A 10,577-nucleotide genomic window follows, 5' to 3' on the forward strand; every position below is an offset into this window, starting at 1 on the left:
ATTGCAAAACTTTGAGACTAAACTACAAGACAAATCTAACAAGGTATATTAATCCATAATTAACAAATAGTTACTGTAATATTACTATAGCAAATCATGAATTAATTAGTCTCATTAGATTCGTTTTACGAATTAGCACCCATCTGTCGAAAAAAATTTTATAAATATATTTTTATTTGATACTTAGTAAGATTCCTTTTGAGGTAATATGGGCTTAAAAAAAACTGCTGGAAACAAACAGCACCTCAAGCAGGGAGTAATATAAATTGTAAGCAATGTACAGAGGGCGACAATCATATATACAGACGCAAATCCAGTATAAAGCACACTGCTATACGCCAAAAAGAGCTACAAGGAATCCAGGATGCAGCCAGAAGCCCAAAAACCACAGGAACTCCTTCCATTCATCCATATAATAAAGCAAGGCAAGTAACTTCCGGCACAGCTTTTACAGCAAAACTAATAGGACAGGCCCATATTGCACGAGCTTAAGCTGAAAGCGTGAGCTGCCTACTTGCGTGCTGCAAGAACCGGCATCTGAGTCCTTGAGCTCGCGGAACCAGCACTCCGCCACGAGGATGACTTCACCCTGCCTGCCATCAGGGCTGTGGCCGTGCCGGCTTTTATATTACGCCTCTTCAGTGCCAGGTCCAATTTGCCCTTTGAGGCTGAGCTTGACGACTCCGGGAAGATGGAGGCAGCCTTGATTGATGCTCTCTTGTCCTTTCTGCTCTTCTCAAATTTTGATGCAAACTTCACTGAAGCTGCCACGGCGGCATCTTCTGCAGATGGAGGCAAGAGCCGCACTCCAAGGCCCATCTTTCTTGCCGATGACTTCTCTTCTGCGACCCTCTTTTTTTGGCTCTACATAAACACAAGAACAGGTGGCTAAGAATCATAGTTATTGCACAAACTGTAGCAGAATAAATGGTCGATTTATAAGAATGCATTGTATGACCCTAAGACGATCACGGAGTGCTCTATTCAGCGAATAATCATCTGAGTGCCGGCTGTCAGAGAGTCGTTGAAGGCGAACTAAAACTGGCTCAGCTTCTTTCTTCTTCCGAAGATCCTCTTCCTGGTGTTCAAGCCGATACATAGGATCGGCTAGCTTGTCTCGATCTGAGGAAGGATCCGTAACAAAATATCAGGCATTTGAAAATAAGTTATTGTGATGAATGAATGTAAATCTTTACAGGTTGAACCTTCATCTGCAGGCAGCAGCAGTGTTTCTGCATCCTCGACATCAAAATCTTCAGTCTTCTTCTCAGCCCCCTTGATTATGACATATTCAGTATTCTTTGGGTCTGTTTGTATGACAATTTCATGCTTGCAACAGGGTGATTTCATGGTGAAGCTCCATATCTGATAAATAACCAGTTGGTGAAACAATGTCAGAACAGCAGAGGCTGAGTAAGTGATTTAGAAGAGTATGCAACAGAAACTAGGAGTTTCCATAAGACAAACACCAAAAAATATGGAAAGCTCTAGACATTAAGAATTTTTCAGATTTCAGATGACAACAAATGGACACAAGTGTTAGGACATACAAGTAAAAACATGCAGAACTTTTCCAGTGATATGTCAGTTGCAACAGTAAGGATGGAGTACTTTCTACCTTTTACCAACACTATTGTACAGAATTTACTAAACAGTTCCACATAAATCATATCAGAAATTAAAAGCTACTGCATACAACCGTTTTACCTCACTGGACTTCTTTCTCTGGAATATATAAAAGCAGGAAGACAGATAAACAATAAAACAAAAAGGATCTTGCTATTAGATACATCAAATGTAAAAGGAGGCCACAAAGGTCCAAATAAGTAGACATCTTAAACCAGAAAAGGATGCAGCTCGCACACCCACATAGATTGAATATCTTAGGGTTAGACTGCAGTTATCCATACAGTGCTTACTTCTAAAGTTGCTGTCGAAAAGCGAATCTAATAGAATCTCATGGTTTGTTGATGGATTAGATTAAAGTTAAGACAAATTCTGTTCAACTCATATAGTCATATTCCATTCATATGTTCTATTATTTGGAATACCAATGAAATCTCTGTCCAAACCTTGTTTAGAAAAAAGGGATCAAGCAAAGAATTAAATATCTATAAGCAATTTCACAAACTAAGAGACCATACTCCATAGGAATGTGAGAGCCTCATGAAAAGCATGAATTCTGAGCCTATTAGGTATAAACTAAAGAACTGAACTATAAAGGGGTTTATGTTCCATAAGGACCTGGTTGGATCATTAATCATTTTGAAACCATGGTGTTTAAAAATAACAGTTATCTGTACCAATACTACAGTTTGTCATTAGTGATTTGTCAATACCACAGTTTTTACAGATTTGTATGCCTCGTAATAGAAGTGTCGATTATCGAACATCACTCATATTATTTTGTTTAATAAAATTCTCTTATGCTACTGATTTCTTATTAAAGACGATTGACAGTAAGGTCCCAAGTTCAAGGGTTAGTTGTAGTGGCTAGGTAATTGACGACAGAGGAGAGGGATCAAGTCCCTCCTGCTCTACACTTGGAGATATAAGTAGGAGGAAGATACTTCATTGCTTAAGAGTTTCCAGGTTACACGGCTGGCTATATATCCAGCATTGCCTCACACACACGATGCTAACAAACCAATCGACCAGCTAACAAACTCTATCTGGAATAACCGAACTATCCTGGATAACAACCGAATCTAATCACCCAACTAACCTGCCGACTAACCAAAGATACATGCAAATCAACCAGCCACCTTCTTATTACGGCGTACATAGTGTTTCCCCCACATAACATCACTCCCCCCCTCGAGCAACAGCTTGTCCTCAAGCTGGAAGGAAGGATACGGCGCCTGGAATGCCTAAAGATCTTCCCACGAAGCTGCAGAAGGAGGGAGCCCTTCCCATTGCACCAGGAGCTGACGAACCCCGCGATAGAGTCGAGCCTTGACGACCGCTGCTGGAACGGCCACGATAGCACCATTGTGAGTCGGAGGTAACTGCGGAGGAGCATCCGGAGGTGTACCCACAAACTTCTTGAGAAGGCCAACATGGAAAGCATTGTGCAGACGAGCTCCTGGAGGCAAGGAGCGATGGAACGCCACATCATTAATCTTCTCGATGATCTGATAGGGGCCGAAGAAGCGTTGACGGAGCTTGCCGCGCGTGGCTTCGGGCAGGGACCCATGTGGACGGTGATGAAGACGAAGCCAAACCCAATCACCAACGGCGAACTGCTGCGGACGATGGGAGCGATCATAGGTTGCCTTGGTGATCGCCTGAGCTTGCTCGAGCCGGAGGCGCACATCTTCAAGGAACGCGTCGCGCTCAGTCATGGACTGGGCAACAGCCGCCACCCTGATCTCACTGTGGTCGTAGGAGCGGATGCTTGGAGGATCCCGACCATAGACCACGCGGAACGGTGTCTCCTTAAGTGCAGTGTGGAAGGCGGTGTTGTAGATGTATTCTGCCCACGGAAGCCATCGGACCCACTGGCGAGGACGATCTCCTGTCATGCAACGAAGATACATACTGATGGCCTTGTTCACCGCCTCAGTCTGCCCGTCTGTTTGTGGGTGGAACGCCGAACTCATGAGGAGTTTGGAGCCTGACGCCGCGAAAAGCGCTTTCCGGAATGCCGTGAAGGCATACGATTTCGGCGAAGAAGACCCGTGCCACCGATTCGGCCATATAGGGATGTCCCAAAGGAATGAAGTGCGCATACTTTGAAAACCGATCCACCACAGTGAGGATAACAGACTTGTCTCCGACTTTGGGTAATGCTTCGACGAAGTCCATGCTGATGTCTTGCCAGACCGCCGTTGGGACCGGTAGTGGCTGCAGGAGCCCAGCCGGTTGAAGGTGTTCGACCTTGTTCCGCTGGCAGACGATGCAGGAGCGGACGAAATCCTGTACAGCAGCGCGAGCATGGGCCACATGAAAGTCCCGGCAAAACGGTGGAGAGTGCGCTGAACGCCTTTATGGTTGTCGTCGTGGGCCGCGGCGAGGATCGCGGGCAACAAGGGAAAAGCGGCAGCCACGAACAGGCGGCGCTGAAACGTGAGCAACCCGTCCACCACCTGCCACTGCTCCCCAAGTTCACCGGCGTCCAGGCGCGCGCGAAGCTTGCGAAGCGTCTCATCCGCGGCGGCTGCCGAGCGAAACTCCCTGAGCAGATCAAAGGAGGGCGCAGATATGGCGTGGACTGCGACCATCTCGGCGTCACGGCGGGAGACTGCGTCAGCCACGACATTTGTGCGCCCCGGCTTGTATTCCACAGAAAAATCAAAGCCCAAAAGCTTGCTTACCCAATGATGCTGGGGAATGGTTGCCAAGCGTTGATCGAGGATGAATTTCAGGGGCTGATGATCCGTGCGGACGATGAACGCGCGGCCCCAAAGGTACGGGGGCCAATGACGAACTGCTTGGGCCAGGCCAATCAACTCCCACTCGTATGCAGCGAGGCCGCGATGTCGCGGTGGCAGTGCGCGGCTGAAGAACGCAATTGCCCCATTGTCCTGGTGAAGAACCGCGCCGATGCCTGATCCAGAAGCGTCGCATTCCACGATAAAACTCCTGGTGAAGTCAGGGAGGGCCAGCACCGGCGCTGTGGTGAGCGCGCGCTACAACGCCTTGAAGGCCAACTCCGCCGTTGGCGACCACTGGAATGCGTCCTTCTTTAGTAGATGCGTGAGCGGCGCTGCTATGGAACCAAACTCCTTGATAAAACGGCGGTAGTAACCGGCCAGCCCGAGAAAACCACGGAGAGCACACACAGATGATGGTGTCGGCCAGTCCAAGATGGCTTGTACTTTGCTGGTGTCCATGGCAACCCCTTGGCGAGAGACCACATGTCCCAAGTAAGCCACGGATGTCTCGGCGGAGAAACACTTGGAACGTTTCAAAAACAGCTGGTGTCGGCGAAGAGCAGACAGCACGGCGCGAATGTGGCCCAAGTGCTCCGCCCAAGATGCATTGTATATCAAGATGTCGAAGAAGACGAGGACGAACTGTCGAAGGAACGGCCGGAGCACATCATTCATCAGAGCTTGGAACATGGTCGGCGCGTTGGTAAGACCGAAGGGCATGACAAGAAACTCGTAGAGATCATCATGAGTCCGAAACGCTGTTTTGGCTATGTCATCCGAGTTCATGCGTACTTGATGGCAGCCGGACCGGAGGTCGAGTTTGGAGAAGAATCGAGCACCATGTAGCTCGTCCAGAAGTTCCTCGACCACGAGTATAGGAAACTTGTCCTTCACTGTGCGCTCGTTGAGTGCTCGGTAGTCCACGCAAAGGCGCCATGTGCCATCAGATTTCTTCACGAGGAGCACTGGTGCTGAGAAGGCCGAAGAGCTGCACCGGATAAGACCTTGTTCCTCCATGGCGCGACACTGGCGCTCCAACTCGTCTTTCTGCAGTTGTGGATACCGATAGGGCCGCACAGCCACCGGTGGAGTGCCCGACAGGAGATGAATGAAGTGATCCCGGGCACGAGGTGGCGGCAATCCAGTGGGGGTGGCGAACACATCTGCAAACTCGGCGAGTAGCAGGTCCAGGAGCTCCGGCCCTTGCGTCGCATGGAGCTGTGAGCCACGCGGCCCTGGCACGCCGCGCCAGCGCACCCGCCTGTTCGAACGCCACAGCGACATGGTTTGGCGGCCGAAATCCCAAAGAATTGGCCCCAGGGAGGCCAACCAATCTGTGCCGAGCACCATGTCGTAGACACCGAGGGGAAGAACGTAGACATCCGCGCAGAATGGATCGCCCTCGATGGAGAACGCCGCGTCACGGAACACTCTAGGACAGCGGACGCGATCACCGTTTGCTACTGTCACCGCCAGATCGGTGCGCGGGATGAAGCACAGACCGGTGCTCATGGCCACTGCTGACGACACGAAGTTGTGGGTGGAGCCGGAGTCGAGTAAGGCGGTGACGGTGATGTGGCCCAGCTGAACATGCACCTGCATGGTGTCCCGAGTGCGCACGCCCGAGATGGCTTGCAAGGAGATCTGAGGTGCCGGCTCGGAGTCATCCCCGGCGGCGTCGGCGTTGTTGTCGATCTCCAGGACGAAGAGGCGGGCGCAGACCCGGTTGTGGCCTCGGACATATTTTTCGTCGCAGTTGAAACATTGTCCGTTGCGGTGGCGCTCGTCCAATTCGCTTGGCGAGAGGCGGCGGACGGTGCGGCCGGCCACCGTGACCGTGCCAGCCGGTGCAGCGGACGTCCCCTGGGGCTGTGCTGATGTAGATTCTGACGGGGTGGACGTCACGGGTTGTGGCGCCATGAGACCGCGGGCTAGTGCAAATGGCAAACGGCCGGCGCGTGGAGGAGGGGCCGTCAGCTGCTCCCTGCGCTCGTAGGACCGAGCGAAACTCATGGCGAGCTCTAGGGATTTGGGCCCCAGAAGCTGGACGTCGATGCTGAGGGGTTCCCCCAACCCCGCCATGAACAGCTGCACCTGTTGCGCCTCCGTGAGAGGACCAGCGCGAGTGAGCAGCGCCAGAAAGCGATCTTGATAGTCGGCGACGGTGATCGTGCGCCGGCATGCCGCCAATTCCCCTAGCGGATTGGATCTGATGGGAGAGCCAAAACGCATGTCGAGCAGTGTGGAGAAGCGGTGCCAGGATGGAACGCCTTCGTCCCGTTCGAGACGCATGTACCACTGCTGCGCGGGTCCATGGAGGTGGAGAGCCGCCAGCCAAACTTGCTCCTCCTCGAGTGTGCGCTGTCCACGGAAGTAGTGTTCACAGCGGTTGAGGAAGGTCAACGGATCGCCGGTGCCGTCGAAAGTTGGAAAATCCAACTTGTGGAAGCGGGTGTGGCCGAGGGGGCCTTCCTTGCGTTGCTGAAGGATCTCCGAGCCTTGAGTGTGGAGAACCATCTGCTTCTGGTTGGACTCGATGCGGTCGAGTCGTTCTTGAAGCATGTTGAGGACGTCGAACTTCTTGAGGAGAGCAGCCATGAGCTCTCGGTGCTCCTTCTCCGCGGCCGCCGCGGCCTCAGCCTCCGCCTTGGCGTGGGCGTCACCCATGGCGAAGGACCGCTGGACGTCTGATACCAATGTAGTGGCTAGGTAATTGACGACAGAGGAGAGGGATCAAGTCCCTCCTGCTCTACGCTTGGAGATATAAGTAGGAGGAAGATACTTCATTGCTTAAGAGTTTCCAGGTTACACGGCTGGCTATATATCCAGCATTGCCTCACGCACACGATGCTAACAAACCAATCGACCAACTAACAAACTCTATCTGGAATAACCGAACTATCCTGGATAACAACCGAATCTAATCACCCAACTAACCTGCCGACTAACCAAAGATACATGCAAATCAACCAGCCACCTTCTTATAACGGCATACATAGTGTTTCCCCCACATAACATTAATCCATCAATTCGAAAGGTTGAATCACTTTCTTCAGCTTGGTCAAGGTTGAAGTAAAATATTTCAAAGACTCAGGCAAAAATACAATGAAGCCTGTATCAAGGATAATATGCGAATGATTTGTTATTGCGACACTGAGATACAAAGTTGAAGGGTTAATTCACATATTTGGTACAATATTCAGGGGTTATTTCACTTATTTGATACAAAGTTCAAGGTTTAATTCACATATTCGAAGGGATGAATGGTTTGAACCACTGCCTTCAATTTGATCGAAGTTGAAGAAAAATATCTCAAATAACAATACGAGGCCTGTACCAAGGATAATATGGGTTCATCTAATGACAAGTGTGATACTAGCAGTTGTGTTTCACAAAAATTAGTCATTTCCCATTGGTTTAGAATGAATGAACAACATTGAATTTTCATCAACAATAGGTATACTAGCTGCAATACTAATGAATAGAGCCAGAATTAATTTGCCAGACACATTCTCATTAATGATCAGCAGTTAGCAGGCGAGCAGACCACCCAACTTTATTAATTATTATGAATCACAATCACAATTTACAGAGGCAAGATGGTAATAAAGCATATGGTGACCCCATTTCGCTTAACAATGATTCAGGTAATGCTGAATCCTATATTCCTATTACATACAGAACAATCTTAATAAATGTTATTTCTTCTTTCAGTTTAGGAACTGCTAAAATACATACTATCGCAAACTCAAGCTATGAGCTGCAATCACTGGGGCATTTAAACACAGCTTAGTTGGCAACCTCAACACCAATAGTACAGTACACAAGCCTTGATTTTACCCTCGGCTTGATGCTAATTCCATTTTCAAGAAATCGAGCTTCTCCTTAAAATTTTATTAAATCATTATAAATAATTTTATCTGATGCACCTTATGAGGTACGCTTGCAAGAATGTGAGGTTAATATCAACGTGTGCTTCAGTTTGGTTCCTGGCCGAGGCTAAACCAATTTATTGGGGTCAATAACTAAATACTCAGGCTGATTAAACTTATAAGAAAGGAAATTTAGAAGATCTTTCATAATCTGAAAATCCAATCAATTAAGAAAAGATGATTTGAGAAATCATCTTATGCTTTATTAAATGAATATTATTCAATAGCAACAATACATACCAATGTAAGTACAAGCTGTACAGTAATCAGGCAAGTACCTTGGTAGAGTAATAATTTCCGACTTGTTTCTTTTCAGCATTAAACCTTACTCCCTTCGCTATCATCGAATTGCATCCACCACACCAAATGTTGAAAGGCATCTCAAATCTGAAAAATCATCCCAAGCACATTAAACCAAAGGATGAAAAGAATCAAGGTAGAATAAGTGTTTTGTAAAAGAAATCTCTACCTATGCAAATAAGTTAAATGGAACAGTGTCATGCAAATGTTCATTTCACCTCACAGCCACTTTGATAATATATCAACATTCAAATAAACAATCTGAGCTGTTATAATCAGAAACTCATGTACTCACAATTTCACATCCAAGGGGAAATTCACAGACAAGCATCTGCTGAATTCAAACTGATGCAGGAATCATGATTTCAACCAATACCTTTGATCAAGGTAAGGTTGAGACCATTAATTTTTAAGCCAAGCAGTGAGAATTATCAGGCAAATCGCCACAAGCCAAAGTTCAAAGGTTCAGTATAACTAGGTGATAAATGTGTAACGGCCGCTTTAATAATATATAAACATTCAAATAAACAATATGAGCTGTTACAATCAGAAATTCGTGTATCCACAATTTCACATCCAGGGGGGAATCCTCAGACAAGCATCTGCTGAATTCAAACTGATGCAGGAATCATGACTTCAAGCATTACTTTTGATCAAGGTAATGTTGAGATCATTACTTTTTAAGCCAAGCAGTGATAATTATAAGGCAAACCACCACATGAATTAAGTTTAAAAGGTTTGGTATAACTAAGTGATAAATGTGTTCAATTATTTAGCAGTACCAACCATGCCTTTCAGCCAAAGGCAATTGTATGAAGTGCATTCAAATGCAAGGCACAAGGACATAACAGTATGATCAATCTGCCAATCTGTTGTTGAAGGATGTTTAGTGCTTCAAAAGTTTATCAACGACAAGTTGATCGAAAAGGATTAGGGAGAACCATTCTGAGCCAGTGTTCCACTTCCATGCATCCATACCATATCCCACCCATAAAAATAAAAAACAATTAAACAAACACATGGGTATGTCCAGACCGGTGTGCATATTCGCATCCTCGAGTATGAACAAACAAGAATACGAAGTAATGTCTCACAAAAAACAAACCTTATAATCAGGATGCCCTGATCGAGCTTCCTTGCCCGCTCCCTGAGCGCGTGCTGGCCATGGAACTTGTTCAATCCACCCTGATCAAGCACAAACAACAGGAACAGAAGCACAAATCAGGAGCCACAGCACATGAAACCAAATGAAGAGACTACAAAATGATTAACAAACGAAGAGATTCCTACCTTCTTCGGGCTCCATTCCGGCGGGTAGTAGAAGTTATCAGCTCTCGCCGCAGCAAGCGACGACTGCAGGAAAACCAAAAGAAATAAATCAGTTAGACAATCGAACCACCGGCGAATAATACCAGCGTGTCTCCGCCCAACATGAATTTGTTGCCAAATTTAAGGAACTCCTAGGGATACACGGCGTGGGAGGACCCGAGATTTGGGGTGGGGAGCGAGGGAATAGAGCGAGGTCCCTAGGGTTAGATCTCCAACGTACCATGGTGCCTCTTGGCTGGAAGAAAGGGAGGAGGAGATCAGCAGAGACGGCGACTTTCCGGTGGCGGCGGGGGAGGCCGGAGGAGGCGCCGGCGGCGGAGGCCGGAGTCGGGCCGCGGGGAGGAGGAGCGCAGGGCGCGGGGAGGAGGGGCGCCGGCGCGGGGGGAGAGTGAGGGGATCGGACGAGAGAGAGGGGTGAAAAAATAAAAAGAAAATATGATGCGGAGCCGGTTAGTTTTTTTTAGATAATGGAAATAGTACCGGCTTTGACCTCGAGAGGCTCCAGCCAAAACAAAGTCTGCAGCCCGAAGGACTGCAATCACTCACACATGACTAAGCAAGAATTTTGCAGCCAGCTAACAGTTTGCTGAAAACACTTATTAAGAGCAAATCCTATTACTAAATTTCCAACCATGGTTGG

General features: G+C 47.8%; 1 protein-coding gene across 1 annotated transcript; it reads right to left on the reverse strand.

Moving 5' to 3' along the window:
- Nucleotides 1-228: 228 nt before the first annotated feature.
- Nucleotides 229-10,368, reverse strand: LOC120706824 (coiled-coil domain-containing protein 130-like). Its single transcript, XM_039991553.1, has 7 exons — nt 10,158-10,368; nt 9,899-9,961; nt 9,714-9,793; nt 8,587-8,695; nt 1,206-1,365; nt 959-1,122; nt 229-864 (listed from the first exon to the last, which is right to left on the reverse strand). The coding sequence occupies exons 1-7, from the start codon at nt 10,158-10,160 to the stop codon at nt 511-513; spliced, it is 933 nt and encodes a 310-aa protein (XP_039847487.1). The 5' UTR covers nt 10,161-10,368; the 3' UTR covers nt 229-510.
- Between the last annotated feature and the right edge of the window lie 209 nt (nt 10,369-10,577).

Source organism: Panicum virgatum, chromosome 5K (genome assembly GCF_016808335.1).
Source record: "Panicum virgatum strain AP13 chromosome 5K, P.virgatum_v5, whole genome shotgun sequence".
NCBI classification, from domain to species: Eukaryota; Viridiplantae; Streptophyta; class Magnoliopsida; order Poales; family Poaceae; genus Panicum; species Panicum virgatum.

Coding starts and splice junctions, on each gene's coding strand:
- LOC120706824 (XM_039991553.1), bottom strand. Junction 9,794..9,898: donor CGGAATGGAGCCCGAAGAAG/GTAGGAATCTCT, acceptor GTGCTTGATCAG/GGTGGATTGAACAAGTTCCA. Junction 1,366..8,586: donor GAAATTATTACTCTACCAAG/GTACTTGCCTGA, acceptor GTTATTTATCAG/ATATGGAGCTTCACCATGAA.